General features: G+C 38.5%; 1 protein-coding gene and 1 long non-coding RNA gene across 8 annotated transcripts; one reads left to right on the top strand and one right to left on the bottom strand.

The window, feature by feature from the left end:
* Nucleotides 1-1,294: 1,294 nt before the first annotated feature.
* Nucleotides 1,295-18,949, bottom strand: LOC126754443 (ikaros family zinc finger protein). 7 transcript variants are annotated; one of them, XM_050466408.1, is made up of 7 exons: nucleotides 18,596-18,949; nucleotides 6,661-7,335; nucleotides 6,374-6,592; nucleotides 5,981-6,284; nucleotides 5,642-5,902; nucleotides 5,374-5,520; nucleotides 1,295-4,585 (listed from the first exon to the last, which is right to left on the bottom strand). In XM_050466408.1, exons 2-7 carry the CDS (start codon nucleotides 7,329-7,331, stop codon nucleotides 4,184-4,186), a joined length of 2,004 nt encoding a protein of 667 aa, XP_050322365.1. In that variant the 5' UTR covers nucleotides 7,332-7,335; nucleotides 18,596-18,949; the 3' UTR covers nucleotides 1,295-4,183. The 7 variants fall into 7 exon arrangements, with proteins under 7 accessions (XP_050322365.1, XP_050322359.1, XP_050322364.1 ...); XM_050466402.1 differs by having other exon boundaries at nucleotides 5,642-6,284; XM_050466407.1 differs by having other exon boundaries at nucleotides 5,648-6,284.
* On the top strand, nucleotides 16,134-17,514 carry LOC126754445 (uncharacterized). Its single transcript, XR_007666294.1, has 3 exons — nucleotides 16,134-16,301; nucleotides 16,362-16,709; nucleotides 16,764-17,514. It is a non-coding gene; the product is annotated as an uncharacterized LOC126754445 (long non-coding RNA).
* Nucleotides 18,950-19,890: the final 941 nt, after the last annotated feature.

Raw genomic sequence — 19,890 nt, 5'->3', positions numbered from 1 at the left:
ATTTCTGTTAAATATTATAGATTTCTTTTCGTTTGATTTACTTTTAAAATTTACTTGTCTTGCGTTTTGTTATAATCACGATTTAAGTATATACCATGTACTACACGTTAACCGTTATTCATTTACGCATTTATATTGTTTGCATGTATGTATGTAGTTAATAATTATTGAATGTAATGATAAGTAATTAAAGAATAATTGAACACAACAATTTATATTACAATTTCCTAATATATATGTATATATCTGTATATATATATGTATATGTATTTATGCAACTGTAAAAAATATGCAAGGATTTGTGTGTATATATGTGTATGTGTGCCTAGTGTGTTTGTATGTACTTATGCTGATTGGTGCGAAAAAAAAAAAAAAATCAACATTATTTGTACGTGACATTTGCACGTTGTACATAAATACCCTTTACGACATATGCAATGCATGCAACAAACACAACAAATTGATTTAATTATCAACAAAGCAAAATCAAAACTAAATAAAACATACAAAAGGTACATATGGATGCTGTGTGTGCATGTATGAGTGTGTCTGCATTTGTATGTGTGTATGTGTACGTCATGTTGACCATTTGATGAGGAAAGCAAGTTCGCATATTTTGGGTTCGACGAGTGGCGGCGAGTACCGGAAAACGACACCGGCTGCGCCGTTGCGTCGATGTCGTGGACTGTGGGTCCGCAGCGCAAAGCAAGGAACCCTTGGACGGATGTAATGCCAAACTTGACTCATATTGACTACATTCTACATTCTTACGGCATCCCGTTGCATTAAATGTTAATTGTATTATTTGCTTTAACATTCGTTTATATAACTCTATTCTTCTATTTTTGATTATATATTTTTTGTTTTATTTTCGCTTTCGTTTATATTGTATTTATATGCATCTGGTTCAAGGTGTTTAAATTGTAACATTCCAGTACATGCCATATGTACAGCGCATTCTGAATCATTTGCATATACATATGTATGTACATATGTATTTAGCATTTTTGAGTTTATATGTGTGTGTTACTACTGCCGTTCGCCTAGTTTAATTGTAAGTTTTCTATGGATATTTTCTAGTAATAATATATAATCTGTCGTAATACATAATATATCATTTATATATAATCTTGTTTGTTTTGTTAAACTCTGAAAACATAACAATTTAAAGCCTTTCTCTAAGGCCATTCAATGGTGCAATATTGCTAATAAAATACCTAAGATTACCCGCTCACAATTACGAATTTGCCTATACGATTTAATAATTATTGCAAGTTTCTCCATTCGTCACATATTTTTTTTTTGTTTTTTTTTTTTGCATTTTATTCCCGATTTCTAAGTATATATGTATGTATGTTTCTGTGTGAATTTGGTTAACATTGGGATTCCCTTATTCAGCTAATGTTTTGTTCTTTATCCAAGTGTGTGTGCATGTGCATGTGTTGGATGTGAAATTATCAACTTTTTGCTTAAATCGTCAGTGTTGACCTTTAAGCAAAACCTAACCTAACTTTTTCCACGTAAAACTGTACCTGCCTAGTTTTGGCAAAGCCGCTTCAGTCAATTGATAAATAGCTACTTGAAAGCACGTGAAGCTTTTTCTGAATAAGATTTCAGCTTCGCATTTTGTTGCGTTGTCTAAATGAATGCTTACAAGCTAAGAAATTGCTCGCAATGTTTCATAAACATTTTGTTGCTTTTCTTAGGAATAGATAACAACATATTCATTTATGACATAAGCTGCTTTCCCAAACTACATATGTACTTAAGCTACGCTTTTATCTCTATGCACGCACATACATACATATACATATTTTGGCGTATGTTTTTGGATGTGTATATGTGTGAATTTTTGGGTATTTGTGTACTTAATTAAAGAGGAAGGTAGGTATCTACGTAGCTTCGAATATAAAAATATTGCTCATTTTGATTTGTTGACTTTTAGCGCAATTGCTCTGATTACAGTTAATTGCTGTAAATGTTGGCAATTTCAAAAGCTTTAACGTGTATGTATGTGTGTGTCTGAAATGCGATTTTTCACACAAAATGTCTTCATTATAAACGTTGTCACTGAGATGTGTGTGATAAGTTCTTACATCGGTGACCCCTTCAGGTTATGGTTGAGTCTTCACATGCATTTGTGACAGAAAAATTTTTCAAATAGATCCACCAGTCCATGACCTACAATTTGTTTCACTTCAAACATATTTAGGGTTTTCACAAGTCTCATAAAGTTATAAGTTATAACGATTCGAAAACATAGCATTGAGAATTGTAAATGCGTAAACTCATTTTTGTATGAACAACAACAACAATTTTTTTATACGAGTGTCAAAATTTATAATTTTACGATTTTACGATGCTTTACGACGTGTTGTGAGTACCCCAATTGTATTTAAAAAATGCCATTGGCCTGAAATGAGTATTTCTGTAATTGACGGACGTGGCGCATGAGTAACCTATTTACAATTGCCATTTTTGAAGGGACGCTTCGTTCAGAAAAAGAAACTTTGAGTAAAAGCTAGAGAAAAGCACAAACAAATGCAAATAAAGTATTTATATAATATAATATGAATACGAAAAGGAATTTTTGATTGATACTCAAACGGAATTCCACCCCACTTTAACATTAACTAGAGACTGCTTTTAATAATGGGCGATAAAGTTCGTAAGTTCCTCTTACCGCGGTTCAAAGTTAATATCCTGTCAACGAACATTTCGGAACTGCATGCAACAGAGAGTTGTTCAACGATAAATGCAAATGTCTTTGCGAAATATGTATAAAACCAAAAATAAACTTTAAATGCGAAAATATACTTTTAACCGGCAATTGCTATATTGAAAATTCAATTTATACTTTAGCAATGGCGCTTCCACGATTTTGAATTTTTTCTGCGCGCGTGCCTGTCTGCCACATACACACGTTAAATCGTTTGAGTTTGCCAATTCGACATGAAACTTTTGACTTTTTGAGATATCGGTCGCACGTTGTACGTGAATTCACCAAAAGTGCAAATGCTTTTGCGTTTTTTGGCTAAAGAAATATTTTAAAATTATTTATTATTAATTAATTAACTATAGTTCGTCGCTATTTCAATTAGGTTTGTTTTACATACGAGTATATGCAACTACATGCTAATTATGTGTATAATTTTCGATTACTTACAACTAATATATGTTTTATAACAATTCATTTAAAATTACATACATACGTTGAAGGTACATTGCAAAAATTTGACCAGCACTAATAGTTAAATTATTGAGTGACTCCTCGCAAGCAAACGGAAATTTTTCATAGCACACCGATACAGCAACACTGCATCTATATTTTTTTTTTGTTAATAATTTTTTACTGATTTTATCAGAACTCTACGATTTCTCAGCGACCGTTCATGTGCTAAGAAAGATTTCCCTCGGCCTATCAAAAGCTACCATTGGCTTTACTTAATGCTCTTCTCTAATTTAATTAATATACAATATATGTATTTAATAACATCATGTGTTTAATTTGGGGCGGATAAAGCTCTAAATGCATTTCTAAAAAATCGTTTGCCTATTAAAGGTGTCATGTGTTTTGGTACTTTCTCTGTCTTCAGCACTGCTAATAGAGACCTATTCATCTGCATACACAGCATTTTCTTGACTTCACTGCTTCTACGCGTGCGCAAAGGATTAACGATTTGCTTTGACGAATACTCGTCATTATCTAACTTACTCATTTGTATGTAATTAAGAAAGTTGTACGTTAAACATGATAATTTGCATAAATATTTCAGAAAATGTACTATTTTATGTTTTTAATTTTGATTTGTTCTTGCTTTCAGTTACAATCGACTATCACACACTTTTGCATCTCGTGACTTCAGTTTCCATTACTTTTCGCTTCTACTATCCTTACGATTCTGGCCTTTAGCAGCCACTGTTATACAGCGAACCGCTTGCCTGATTTTCCTAAAACAAAACACTAAACTGTCTTATATATTTACACCCACATACTTGTGGAGCCTTCCCCATCAATATGCCTCTAGCTGTAGATTATTTGTCTCACTATAAAAAGCTCGTTCAACGAGTCCTTCATTGCCTGCTTTATGGACAACTGTTATCGTTTCCGAAATGCCGCCGTGCTTGTAGCTATCTACTTTTGATTGTTGATATTGGCCGCGTTTGCAAGGCTCATTGGTTGCTATTGGTGGCTTTTGCTCAACAAATGCGAATTGAATTCGTAGACGTTGTTGCACTGTTCGCCACATATGTTGCACTTCCATGGATTGCTCTCGCAGTGGCAGCCCTTGTGCAGGAAGTACAGTGTCTCGTCCGGGAACTCGATGCCGCAGAATAAACAAGTGAGTATTTGCTTGCGGTTTAGCAGGTTTGGTTCGGTCTCTTGGCCGGTTGAGGTGATCGTGCCGTTGCATATAGGGGTGGAATTGCAGGAGGAGCTGTTGCTTGTGGTGCCGGTGACGCCGCCTGTTTGCACGACATTGTTGTTGTCCAATACAGCCGCATTGCGGGTGATGCGATTATTAGCCTTGGCGCAAATGCGTCGTTTGAGATCCTCTCTTAACAAGGACTTCAGTGGGGATACCTGCAATCCATCAGAAAATATAAAAAACACCTCTAAGCTTAGTTATGTATAATTAGATAAATAAATGGATAATTGAGGGTTGCACTGCACTGGATCTATTGTGACCTCGCATCTCCGCATTGTCCATTTTGTTTCAGCATTAAAGAAATGCTACACTTTTTCAGGTTATACCCGTTCAGTAATCATTTTGATTAACATAGGCCATTTGTTTCCTGGTCATACTTTCTTTTTTACAGAAACCCTTATTTTTGGTAATGAGGTCCTACAACTACTAAGCGAGCTTGGTACCCTGGTTAATTTCCGTCTTTGTCTCTGAGGCGCGGTACCCATATTAGGTGGACCCATTGGCGAAATATCCTCAACGGCTATCTGACTATCGCTTGCTATGACTATACCGGGCATCGACTAATTTTGTTAAATACGCATGAAAAATGCTCGGAAAGACGACCCTTGACACGGAGAGCCAAGTACAGAAAAAGGTTTGTTTCCTAGCTCGATATTTCTGAATTTGAAGATTAGTCAGAATACGAGTTTTCAGATATTCCTTACAAGAATCATGATTCGATTGGCTAATACCAAAATAACAAGCTTCATTGAGATACTTCGTACATAAATTATATTGTATGTTGCAACCCGACACGTGGCAGTTTTAAGAGAAAAAATTCAGGTAAGTAGTTTAAATGGAACTTTTGAAAATTCCAGTGCAACAGAAATGTTCTCTCTTAAGGACGGAGCCAGTATCGATTGAAAAATCAGATGATTTTGATCTAAAAAACATGAAAACAGACCTTAATTAACGAAGTTAATCTGCCGTTTGGAGACGAGAATTCCGATTCACTGCTGTCACCGCCATTCATTTGATCGCATTGTGTGGTTGGGCTAATTTTTGTGCCGCTCTTATTAGCATCCGTTGATAAATCCTCCCCTACTGGTTCCTACAGTAGAGCAATAATAACCAAAAAAACAAACAAAAAACAGACAAAATGGGGAGATATGTACATAGATATGTATGCTTATGTGAACACAATGAAAAAGGCTAGGAAATTTGTGCATTACACTCGCCTGCTTGATTGGTATCAAACTGATGGATGGTGTGATGTGGTTCTCGTGGTGATGGGTTTTTGGTGAAGGGCAAGCATTCAACTGCACACCGACATGACTGGTGCTTGAAGGCAACGATTTGGTATTGCAATCGATCGGATGTTCTTGCGGTGGTGGTGGCGCTGGTGACTTATTTCCAATGACTGCATCCCGCTCGCCTCGACCGCCGCTCTTCGTCTCCATCAGTTCCACCCCGGTTGCGGTATTGGCGTTCCCCTGCAAATCAAATGCACATAAAAACGCCGCATCAGTGGATTTCCCCAATTTGCAATTTAGCAACGCATTCCATGTTACATTGAACAAATCGGTTCCATTGTCGGACAGCGTTGAAATTTCCACATGTGGAGTCAAAAAGTGCATGGGCGGTGTGGCATTCTCCAGCGAACGCATCGACTCGCCGCTATCGCTCTGATGGGTCGTCGTCATGCTCGAGTTTGCATTCTGGCTTGCCGCAGCAGCAGCTGCAGCCACGACATTCAGGCCCGGTACGAAACTGGCAGCGGCTGCGGCAGCTGCTACTTGTGATGCTTGCGACTCCAAGGCGAGCAGTAAGGATGAGGAACCACCCGGTCCGGGATTATCAAGGTCTATACCATGTCTATAAAACACACGGCATTAAAAAATAACTTTATTTCTTCAACTACGCGAAGCAACATATCTATGTATGTATATACGCTTCTAGCTCACCTGTTGAAAAAGTGAATCCTTAGCGATTTCATAGAACCTGCTCTATAGCTACACAGTGGACAGGTTTTAACGAGGTCGTGTTGGCCGACATGCTCGTTTTGGAAATGTGCGCGCATAGCGATTTGGCGCTGGAAGCCACGGTTACATATGGGACAGTGGTATGGAAGAGTTTTCGTGTGCGTTGTAAAATGTTCTGCCAAATGGTCTTTGCGGAAAAATCTATAATCATAAATTATATAATACTCTGGGGGGTCAGTTCGTAGCTCGAGTAAGTAGTAAATACAAACCTCTTTTGGCAGACACGGCATTCGTAAGGCTTGACACCAGTGTGGCGCATTTTGTGCCGTCTCATATTAGCGCCATTTGAGAATTTCATATTGCAAACATCACATTCGAAAACTTTGCGGGATGAGGACGACGAAGACGATGATGCAGTTGGACTGCTGGCATTGCCATTCGTTGCAACCACCGACATATTTGTGGGCACATTATTTACCGTTGCCGTATCCGGTACCAATTTCGTTACATCGTTGCTATTGCCCCCATTTTGGTCTGCATGGGGCATCACCGAACCGACAACACTCAGATTCTCCAAGTCAGGCTCTTCGGTTTTGAGCCGCGCATGATTAGACAAACACTGGACGACATGTAGTAGTAGCGATGCCCTAGAAGTAGTCTCGAAATGGTCGCAACGTTCGCATCGAAACGTCGCCATAGCGGGCGGATTCGGTGTGCTTGTGGATGTGGAGTAATTCGTTGGCGGGGTACTATTTGCGCGTGCCGTACTATCCAAGGCCACTGGCTGTTCATCTGCGCTGCATTCCTTCAAGCTACGTAGCGCATGTGTATGCTTGACTAACGCACTATGTTGCAACAAACTCCCGGGTGTCATATCAATTATCCCGCTGTCCTTTAATGTCATCTCCATACCGGCGGCTGCACTTATAGTTTCAGCCATTTACCTACAAAAAAGCGCAAGACAAGTTGAAGTAACCGATTATTTTAACTAGACCTGTACTTTTTAAAACAGTTTTAAATCGATCTTAAATGTTCTACAAATGTATGTATCTAATTTATACATAATTTCGACAATTAATGCGTAGTTTTTAACGGATTTAATGTGTAATTAATTATATGCATGTTACTGTGACGGCTTTTTACATCAAATATGATAATTATAGTGTCGGAAAGATCTCTAAAGTGAGTCGAATACCTTCAGTTATTCGCAAATATTTGGATGACAAATTTATTACAATTAGCAATCTTTACAATTAGCATTTTATCATCAGAAACTAAAAAATGGAATTGTTTTCTCAGTTGCTAATTCTTTGTTTTCTTCCAATGGGTCCTTCAGTCGCATTTTTCTTCTAGTCCGACAAACAAACTCAGCTGATTTGTCCTCTTCTTCTAGTTTTTTGGCAGTAATGACATATTTTTAGTTTGTTAACTTATCTACGTTTGCTTTCCCTTTGCAGAGAACTTGAGCTGATATACTTGATTGAAATAAATCTGTCAGGTGAGGATTGCTTTCGTAGTGCGTTTAAATGTAATTGCTTTAAAGAAGGGCATTTTTTCTTCGGAGATAATTTCTTACTGAGTTTTAAAACCTCAAAAGCTTTTCGCATTTTGCTTGCACTCCTACAAAGCACTGAGCGCAAGGCCTTGAGGGGATTAGCTATTTAGACAGTCCCTTGCTATCTTTCCAGCGTTCATTCCAATTACGGAGATGAATAAAACTGCATAAGCAACACAAAATATTCAAACTACAATAAATAAACCTCTAATTTTATGATTATGAATACGTAAGTAAGAGAAGCGATCTTCAGCGTTCGATTCAAGGTTGAATACAGTCCATCTTCAAATATACAGACGTTTGTTGTGAGTGGATAGTTTTGGGTTTGTTATTAGAGGCGCTTACATTAAGAAAACAGGTTTGAATGAAAGAAACCATAAATTAGAGATGCACATACTTATGCATATCTATATGCATGTATGCCTACACGAACGGTTGTGTATAAACACACTTTACCAAAAATTAATATTTTTTTCCCTACGATACATTAGAGGTCACCCGGTTAATCCAATTTGAATATGCACACAAACAAAACAATGTACAAAAGCACACATATACAAATTATAATATACATTTGTATGTGTGTATGTGGAATAAATAAGATTGACCTTGACGAACCGTGGCTCAAACTCCGATTCCCCTCTTTTGCTTTTCTTTATGTAAAATAATCTATAATAATAAAACCCGCATCAAATGCATAATTTTCAAGTTTTCAATTAATCAGAACGCGTTTTTCTTTCTTTAAATAATCGTAATTATGGAAACTTTTTTTTTATAAAGACAAAAAGTCTTCAACATTTTCAAAAGCTTGTCCATTTCTGTGAAAATATACTATACGATCATATGAAACAGTGATCGACAAATACAGTGTATGCTTCAGGCATATCCTATAGTTTCGTAACATTTGCGCAATCGATAAAAAACTTTAATAAAATAACAAATACCATTGAAAAATATGGTAAATATTAAAGCACCTTTCTTAGCAATTCCTCGGAAATGTGTGTTTGGGCAGCCTAAAAGATCTATTCTAAAGTAAACGACTTGAGGAAGTTCTGAACACTTTTTCACACATGAACTTGATTTTGGTCCGCCATTTTGGATGCCTGCTATATGCTATAGTGATCCGATCTGGAACATATTTTCTGATATTTTAACGCTGCCTTGGACAATAATCCACGCCAAATTTCTTGAGTATATCTTGTTAAAAAAGCCTTGAAGAGCGGTCATCGGTCGATAACGGTGACAAATGAGCAGCTTCTTGGGGAGAAAAAGCCGTGTGCAAAGTTTAAGGTCGGTATCTCAAACAGTGAGAGACTAGTTCGCGTTATTCGCGTTTTACAGACAAGTGGACATATGTACCTAAATAGACTTAGTTCATCATGCTGATTATTTATGTACATACATACATACATACTTTTATGTATGTATGTACGGTCAGCGATATTTCCTTCGGGGTATGTCAAATCGCGTTTCAAACTTCATATATGTATGTATGTACACTGTTCAGTGTAGAAAAAAGCATTTTCTGAGGGCAATTTTCAAAAGAGGTGTCTACGAGGTTAAATTATTACAAAATCAATTCAAGTTTTTGTAAACACATATTAATTAATTTCTCAGCAATTTATCAAACTTACGCATATGTACATACATATGTATGTATCAACATAACGGTTACAAATTTACCATACACATATGTACATATGTATAATGTACAAACATATTTATAAACATATGTACGTATACCGCTTGATTTCGAATAAACCCTCAGTCTCTTCTAGTTGGCCTATTTTAACGTTGGTTGTAAAACAAAAATGCATTAAAGCATAAGCACATCTAAAGATATGCGCATAGATATGTACATACATACATAGTAAATATGTACTGGTATATTTTAATGCTCCTTAGCTGCATTACAACCAAGTCATTAGGTCAAGTTTTGAAACCAAACTAGCTCACATCCCAAATTCATAAATATCTCGCTCGAAAGGTAAAGCCACACAGATTCATGCTGGCACTATTCATACATGCCTACATTGTGCATAGTTTACCCACATGCCCTACATACACACATATGCCAATGCATTTATGTGAGTAAACAGATACACGTTGAATAGGCATGAGAGAGCGCATTTTGTTTTCTATTTTGTGCTCTTTGCCACTTTGAAGTTATTCATGTCAGTATGTCAGTGACATATCTGCTTAACATTTTTATGTTGGATTATGTCGCACAAAAGCCGGGCGACTAACAAGCAAACCTACCAACCAGGAATATACCTATGTTATACCGAAAGTGGATGACCTACACTTAACCGCGTACACACTCGCTTAATGGTTTCGCTCAAATAGACGCTTTGAAGCATTTTTAACTAAGTCAAAACTAAAGTACAAAATATTGAAGCTACGCAGAACTTGAAATAACGTCTCTCGTCTAAAAAGACACCATGATTGATATCTCCACATTAATCAATTACAAATCGTTTGATATTGGACTATTTCGATATTTTTAAATATGTTTATTAGTAAAATCTGTTTTTCGAATCCCATACTTTTCATTTCATCATTCATATCATCTCCCTCTAGCTGCTCTAAAAACCAACAGGCCGACCTAACTTTTCCGAGTCATTCACAGACTTTTTCCAAGAAAGGACAGCCATAAGCTCAATATAAGGTCTTTGAGGACATTTTCTAGTTGCAACTATGGCGTAACGCCGTGATCCAAGCACCAAGTTAGGTCACACAATTAGCACAACATAACTGTTTTTAACAGGAGTTCTTTTATAATACAAATCACGGCACTCATTTGCCATATGTACATACTGCATATGTTCTTATATACTTATGCATAATTTGGATGCAACCTTTTACACTGGACTGTTTACCGTAACTGGTTCACATTTTAGGGAAAGTAAAAATATTAAATTACTTAGGATTGGGTAGTCGCCAAGATCGACTTTCCACAAGCTATGTATTTTACAAGAGAAAACAACAGTTAACTAAATAGCGCACGTGCGAGAGTTACACACAACTTTACATTCATAAGAGAAGTTGTATATTTCTAAATACATGTGTGTGTGTGTGTGTTTGTGGGTGACTCTATCGGAACTTGACATTAATTCTGAAGTTTCTGCTATTGAAAGTGGGTGACATTGTTCCCGCTGCTCATTTACAACAGGCCACACAAACACCTTCTCGCACACACACACATACCAACCAGTTCATCGCAGCCCAACGCATTCGGCGAACAGAAGTCAAATGAGAAATTGTTTGTTCGGCAAAAAAGAACGACGAAATTTATAACAACAACGCACATATGTATGTTTGTATGTAAATACGAAAGAATGGTGAATGAGAATCAGTTTTAACTGTAACATAAACGCACAAACACGGCGGTTGTGCTTTTCGCGCCATACTCCCAAGTTAGAAAGTGGAACAGGAATTTCCCTCATTAAGGTAAAACAGCGTAAAACGGAGCAGCGCAAGCAGCGAAATTCTCGCCACCGGCAACGATCAACAGACCGAAAGCTTAATTTGCGCTCGGGCTAGTAAGCGTGCACATGTGGGTATGCATGTAAGTAAGCACACACAGCGACGCTATAGCGGCGCGTTGTTCCGAATGCGAAGCGATGATTTCATTTATGTAGGCGCTGCAGCAGCGCATTGCGAAACACTTGCCATGGTCAACGGCAAGAGCAAGTGGAGCAAAAATAGTTCACCATTCCACACATGTGGGACACTGCCACAGCGCTGGCATTAAGCAGAGTACCAACAACAGCAACAACAATGACAACAGTCAGCGACCAACAGACAGACCGCACGTTTGGCTGCGTCGACTCACTGTGCCACTCTGTTCGTTACTGTCGTTATTGCTATATTTGCAATTACAACTTCCACTATCATTCGCAACTCTTCATTTCGGAACATTTAGCTCGACAGAGCGCTTCACACTCCACTCACTCACATCACCCACTAAAACGTATGCACAAAGTGTCTTGGTTATTTGCTTCACTTTTGTCTAATTTGCGCTGCTCGCAGTCGTTTTAACCTATTTGTGGTAAGCATAGTAGTTTTTGTTATTAATTTCAATGTATTTTACGTTTTTTCGTTTTTATTTTTGCTTTAGCACTAGGCAGGTTTAATCCACGAGTGTGCCCAAACTCATTGAACTAATTTCTGTTCCATTCGTATTGGAGCACCTAGAGAAACACTGACCCCATTGAGCAATAATTAGTTAACAATAGACTATGGTCGTAAACGTCTATTGCTTTAAAATCGACCACTTCAATTCTTTCGCTCTCGTTTGCGGTTGAGCTGTTCTTCTGCGATTTGTAAATAATGAATTTCTAATAAATTGATTTAAACTGTTTGACGTTTTCGCTTTAAAGTGTATTTCGCTCTTTTAGTGGCCACAATGCTCGTAGAATTCAAAGCGAAATTTCCACATACACCGCGTGTACTCAATCTTGTCAAAAAGGCAAAAGCGCTCTGCTAGCGGCAAAACGTGCTTCGCCAGCGAGAAAGTCTCTCCGCCGCCTCTCGTCAACAGCGTTAGCTTCCCAGCGTTCATTGGTGCTTGCGCTCGAAAGCAGTGTTGTTTTGTTGACCTAATTTTCCTCTCGCTTGTTACAATTGTGTGCTCGCTCACTTTGACTTTTTAATATCTTTGTATTTTACATTTTCCTCATTTTTACTCATTTCGTTAAGTTTTCTTGGCAATGTTCTCCTCACGCGATGGCAACTAGTTCTCTGACAGACTGCCTGGCCAAATGGTAACTTGACCGTCTCGTCGGCCGACCGTTCGACGGACTGTACGACCATTGCAATGGCTGGCCGTTGCGCTCATATTTCGTCAGCGTTCAGTTGTAGCGAAGTAGTGGAGCGACGAGTAAATGTTAGTTGGCGGCCGTGATGCTTTGTAGATATGAACTAGAAAACCAGCTGCAGCAGCACCAACAACAACGGCAATACGTTACAAAGCACTGCACATGTGTATTTACTACATACGTACGTATAGACGCACATGGACACGCTTGCACACACTCTAGCTAGTTGCGTGGTCGTACCTTAGCAATACTCATTTTCAAGCGAAGAACTGCAAGAAACCGATTTGAGATATAAACTGGAGTTGAGCTATTGTTAGATCGCATGCAGTTCACACAAATACCTAATTGTGTCAAGTATAAATATAATAATTATTTCTAATACCGAATACATTTTTGATGTTGCCATGCTGTAGGAACACATTGGCAAAGAGCATATGGCTGCCGTGATTACATCGTCATCGTCATCGCCATTGCTTCCGTGGCGGCGACCGGATTCTTGCAATTTCACCTAATGGTGAGAATAGAATTTTCGCCTCACACCCCCAACCGCTGTAATGTTGCCAACGGATTATATGTACAAGTATGTCACAAAAGTGTTGTTATATGTATGTATGTATGCACACATGTACATATGCATGTATGTATGTATGTATGTATATGCGAATGGCTCGAACATAGAAATTCATAGCATTATTTATGTACATACATACATACATTTGATTTATATAGATATGTACATACATACATACATACATATACATATGGATATGTTCAAAGCATATGCACAACTGTGCACACATCTATTCTTAAAAAAGCCTATGCTCGCCATGCACCCAACCTAGTTTCCACTATTTGTTCTACTTTTGGTTTCGTTGCAGTGCAACTTAACAGCAATTCACCTCACGTAAAACTGATGTCAGGCCAGCAGAAGCTTGCAATTTTTCATAACTTGGATGTTGCTTCTACTTGTAGTGTCTTCAGCGATTATTTTCATAACTTTATTGCACAATCCACAAAATAATCCATGCACTCATGTACTCGAAACCCGTATATGTGTGAATATATGTATGTATTTCTACGCGACCGCGTTCTTCACAGATGCGCTTATGCGTGCGACAAACAACCGAATCGACGTTGGAACGAAAGCGTTCGATGAGTGACTACAGGCGATGGCGTTTTCGGAGAACGCTGGTACGCGCGTTTCGCGTCTTCGATTCTAATGTTTTGCTTTTCGGCACAACACAACAACATATACTGAATCCAAAGTACCGCACTATGCAAGCACACAGGCAGTAGTGTGTCAGGGAATACCACTTTAGACGAATGCGACGCAGCGACGCCGGCAGCGCAAACATCAGTGTCAGCTGCGCCATAACTAAAGCCGTAGGCAGTAATCGTCTCCAAAGCTAAACGCTCCCTGTTCATATACATATGTACGTAGTCAGCATTCAGTCAGCTCCTCGTACACAAAACACCAGTGCGCTCCACAGCAATTGATATGCTCTCGCTCTTTTGGTCTGTGTTGTAACACAGAGCGTAGCGGCCGTTGTGTGCTAATCGTAAACTGAGTGGAAACGCCGACGCGCCAATGTTTGAAGCGAGACGACGCACGATTCAAAATTAGGTCAACAGGTTTGGAGTGGGCCTTCTCATGTGCTGTTTGATTGTATCTTCCTCGCCATACCGCAGCGCCCTCATGCTGACACGACATTCAACGCAATTGCTGTTTATTTTGCGATTGTGTGGCGCTCAACGCACGAGCAGCGAGCAGAGAGCGCACCTTCATGCTCGCCCAATTTGCGCCCAATGCTCGGTAGCGCACCTCTTCCGTTTCTTTCCTTCCTTCCTAATCGTTCCGCACTCATTCGGTTGCGCGGGCAAAAACCGTAAGTCGGCCAAACCACCGACGCAATGCATTTATTGCACCACCGCCACATCCAACTAATCATCCGCTCGCTTCTCGCACATCGCATTGTTTGATTAGTTGTTGTTAGACTAACGGACTTGGTTGTTGTTGTTGTTAGTTGAACGCTTGGTGTTTTGGGCCAAAGTAGTGAAACAGCTTTAATAACAATTCCAATACTGATTGTGCTTTACGGTGTTGGTTAGCAGTTACGCCAGCAGGTACTTAGGAACAGTGGAGTCTCGTTGTTGTTGCCGCTGTCGCTGGCGCTGTCACATCCACTGTTGCAACCGTCGCAGCCACTATTCCAATGCAGCACCCAACGGCTAAAGACATTATGCTAGTCGCATTCGATACTCTGCTTAGCAGCGCTAATATATGTACCTGTATAATCACGCGCCTAGAAGTCGTCTGAAACAAGCTATGAATAAGGTGTCAGAATGCTACTTGCACACCTACACACCCACATGCAAGCATAAGAGCGAATGTGTACGCTGGCGAACGTATGTTCCAAATGTGCAGACAAGCGTTTGCAGCACGGCGTGGAATGGCATGTGCAATGCCTTTGGTTGAATTGCAAGTCATCAAATGTGTTAGTAGGAACTTCTGAAAGTGTACATATGTATGTACATATGTACGTACTCGTATAAATGATCAGAATGACGAGGCGAGTTGGAATTCGGGGACTGCAAAATTCGGTTCCGATAACTTGAGAAAAAATTGAGATATCCTTCCGTGGTATAAAGGGGAGTTTAGTATTTCAGATGAGCATAATCAGACCATTGCCACGACCATAAAACTAAATTATACGAAAACCTATATTTAATAGGTAGGCTGTAACTGCATTGATATATAAAACGATCATTTGATACATGTAATCGCTTTAAGGACAGGCATCTATGGTTTTAAATCTTTAAAAAGCAGACATGGTACCGCCGCTAATAGATTCAATGTCCATACTTCACAATCCTATAGAGCTGTACTAACCAGATTTGCTAAGAACGCCCTTGCGTTGAGTTTATCACATATTTTTCATTTCAATAAATAAGGTTGATTTTATTATTAAAATTTCGGATTTCCGGTTTCACAGTCCATACTTAAGTTGTGCTTCCGATAAAACAGGAAAATAGTGTTTTACATTTCATACTTAAGTTATGCTTAAGTACTGAAAATGTGAGATTTAAGCAGACTAAGCTGATTTTTGTTTTAAATTTTCAGTTATTTGTGAAAAGAAGAATAATAAGAAATAAGAAATTATTTTTTGTGAAAAAAATATGGAATCGGATTGGCATTTCCACCAGTTCAAATAGGTGGCCCGACTCGCTAGTGGTGAAATTCGGGGTTTTTTGTTGTTTTCATCTATTTTCGATATAATTTTCCTCGCAAATTTATGTATTGTCTGTTATATTTTAAATATTTCAAACTTGTTTTTATGGATGACATTTGTAAAACATATGTTGCCCATAACGTTGCCAATTTTATTATACTACTATAATACATATATAGAAAAAACTTAAAATTTATAATCTTAATTTTTTCATTTTTCCATAATAAAGTTTGGCAGTTTGCATTTTCAGGATTCTTACAAGGAAGTGAGATCTTGAGCAATAGCAGCGATTATTATCAAAAATAGTATGTAAAATTCAACTCAATAGCTTGCTTTAACAATGTTCACTATTTTTAACGTTTTAGCTTTGCTCTTTACGCTTGGACTTGGTCTACAATATTCAAGTTTCATGCTTCTTCTTGTGTGATCTCAATCGCATGCAGCATGGCATATAAACACCGAAAACTATTCGTATCGAAAGCACACGTTCTGTTATTATTACCACCTGATTACGATGTGTCTACGAATGCATAACGAACTACATAAATACACACACACAAAGTGTACGACTTCGTAAGTACTATATGTACTGACCCAGTGAGGAATATAACAGGTGACCCTTTGGTGCCCTTTTTGATGACATACATAACCAACTGGTGATTTGGTCTGGACCAGAACTCAAATTAAGGCGCTATAAACACGATCTTATACAAGTATATTTATTACTTATTGGTATTTATACATAATGATTATTACTACCTCTCTAGTTTTTTGGATTTTTGTCGTACTTATTCTTCGTGCTATGCCGAAAGTGGATGGATCTGCAGCATTAAGTCTCATTAAATCGGCTAATAGATTTTAGATCAGCAAAGCCATCTGAAGTTTATCTTTACCTGCCGAAGCACATATACATAAATATGTACATATGTACATTTGGTCATAACTTTAGATTCTTACCTTGTCAGGGCTTTAGCCCACGTTCCACTGAGTGCTAAGCACACACTAGGCCTACGAACAGTAATCACAAGTACTCTTTAGTGGCGAATTTGGTATTTCTAGACTAATTCTAAATAATTTACTCGCAAACAATTCTATCACCCAAAAATTTCCTACAAGGTAATCATAGGTTCGAGCTGAACGAACGCACATTGCGCAAACAAATTACAACTGCTACGTATGCGTGCGTTTGTATAAATGAATGTGGGTACGTAAGTGTGTCCAATTGAATGCCGATTCGTATAGTTAAGAATTTCGAAACGACCTATGACAATATTTAGTTGCCTAATCACAAAATAGAGTTACTGTGCTCCTCCTCTTTGATTTGAAATATGCGAAACGGACGAATTTGCAGCGATTTGAAAGTGGAAGTTGTTCTTATTCAAAGATGTATAAACGTTTTAATTAATTCTAGGTTCTTATATACGAATATATTGAAAAACAAGAATAGTATATTATATGTGTAGTTTTAAAAAAATAATAATGTTATAAATCCATGTGAGGTTTAATTCAAAAATTTCATTTGTAGTTTACTTCTTCACCTTTAACCAGGACATTGAAATATCGGAATAGTCACAAGTTTTTGTTTCGGATAAGTAAGAGATAACTGTAATTATTCTACGATACTGCTAATATTCTAAGATTTCAAACTTATATTTCTACTTTTGAAGAACTTTCAAAAAGTTAATTTTTTTGTTCAATAAAGTAAGGCTATTTTAATAAGGGGTTTGGTCAGTGCTGTTGCAGTTTGCTAAAACCGTTTGCTTTTATGCCACGAACCTTGTTTGATTAATTACTTTGAGGTTAGAAAATATTTAAATAAGAAACATGTTGAAAAGGGTTTGGTTAAAAAGACTAAAGCAATAATTGCAACATACATATGTATGTAAGTAGGTCAGGTTTCAAATATAATTAAACATACTTTGAAATTAAGTAAAAACGCAGGGAAGAAGAGTTCCAGCCCCGATGATGCAAAAGATAACTGGAAAAGACATATTCCTACATATTTACTTGGTTCAACACGCATACACATATTCCATCGTATCGATGCAACTCCCGAGGCTTGCCCAACTGCACTGACTCTACCAGTTCTGAACTGTAAGATGCGGATATGTACATACATAGGTACGCATGCAAAAGATATGTATGTTTGAACATAAGTGAAACACTGTAGAAATAAGACTTAACTAGGTAATCCATAATGCACTTGATTTTCTAAATATGCTTATTTTTCAAATTTCATTTTTTATGAGCTTCTGTTTCTTTTCTGTTCCATGTATTTATTCTTTTTTTATGAATTTCGTGTTCGTTTCGCAATTTCCATTCAATTTTATAGTATGACAAGGTGCACTCTCGAAACGCCATACACACTTTTCTGACAACAACAGCGCCTTCCGCTTCCCGCCCACACCCAGCACACATTGCAACATCGCAGTTCTGCACTGCACTGCACTGCCAGTGAATTAAATGCCGTTCGGTTAAATTGGTCGGTCGGATATTGTGGTCTATGTTACTCTTGCCACTCTTGATACACTCTATGCTTGTTCTACTGGTTGTTAGTTTCTTTATTTATTATTATTTTTGTTTTTTTTTTCATACTAACGGTAGTAGGTCGCTGCAATTACCAATCTAAACGTATGGTGCAGCAACTCCTGCCAGGGTTGGCGAAGTAATGAAGTCAAGTGGCTGCTCGAAAGAACACGTAACGCGTCTCTCACGTACCTCGCGGCAAGTTCCACCGAAGCCCGTTACACGAAATAAGTGAACAATTCAAATACACAAATCGGAAGCAATAACAACAACAAACAGCAAACGAAAAACAAAGCACTCTCAATAGCAATAGGTAACTAACAACAATAATAACAATAACAATTTCAACAATGCATATTTAACAGATATAAGAAACTAAAAGAATCACTTGCTAACGAAGAAGAACAACGAGCGCTGTGAGCACAAAAAAAATTAGTACAAAAACGAAACGAATGGCCGGACAGAAACAAATAAGTGAGCGACCGAGCGAGCGAGCGAGCGAACGTGTAAAAACGTCCGCATCCGAAAACACACTGGTAGCAGCTAGCGGCTCCATGGCTCTTGTAGCGACGAACACTACTGGATTGCTCTGCTTGCATGCGACACTGTTGGCGGCGACGTCGACGCCGACACATCAAGGTACCCACCCCACCGAGCCGCAGACCACCAGCAACAGCGACGCTACCGCCGTTTGAGCATCTCACAAAGTCGGGAAATCGGTATAGTGCGCCGCCGGCAGTGCCCCTTGCGTGCCACCGCGCCCACGGCGCCCACCGCACACTGTTGTGAACGCTGACTACCTTTCCGTACAGCTGCGCGTGCGCTTTATCTCGAGCGATGAACTGAACTGCGAACACTACAACTCCTCAAGGCCTACATGGATTTAGGCCATAAAAATGCCGAAGTGATTCAAGCCAATTCCAAGAGACTCAAACGGCGTATAGCAACGCAGCTAAACATTTTCATCTTGTTTATACATACAATGGTATATACATACATACGTACCTCTAAACGCACATTCGTATGTATGTACATACATATGTGTGTCAAGCAAAGTTTCTTAACGCTCTGTTGGAGTTAGTATTGGGAAACTAAATTGCACTGTCTACAGCAACAACACAGGCGTTCGACAACGGCTAACACGGCAGCGGCAATAACATTGGCTTAAGAAATCAACAAGCCAACGGCAAGCCACTGGAAGTTCGGACAGCGCTCTCGGCCGACCCACAAGAGTCTGAAATCAGCGAAGGGGAGCACCGTCAACGAGTGGCGGCAAACATTCACTTGCGCTCTTTGTTTAGACTTGCATGCACATGCATTAATTCATACAAAGTTATCTAAATACACATACAAGTGTACAAGCGCACT

This window comes from Bactrocera neohumeralis, chromosome 4 (genome assembly GCF_024586455.1).
Source record: "Bactrocera neohumeralis isolate Rockhampton chromosome 4, APGP_CSIRO_Bneo_wtdbg2-racon-allhic-juicebox.fasta_v2, whole genome shotgun sequence".
NCBI classification, from domain to species: Eukaryota; Metazoa; Arthropoda; class Insecta; order Diptera; family Tephritidae; genus Bactrocera; species Bactrocera neohumeralis.
The sequence above is the reverse complement of the archived record's forward strand: the minus strand, read 5'-3'. Positions and strand labels throughout refer to the sequence as shown.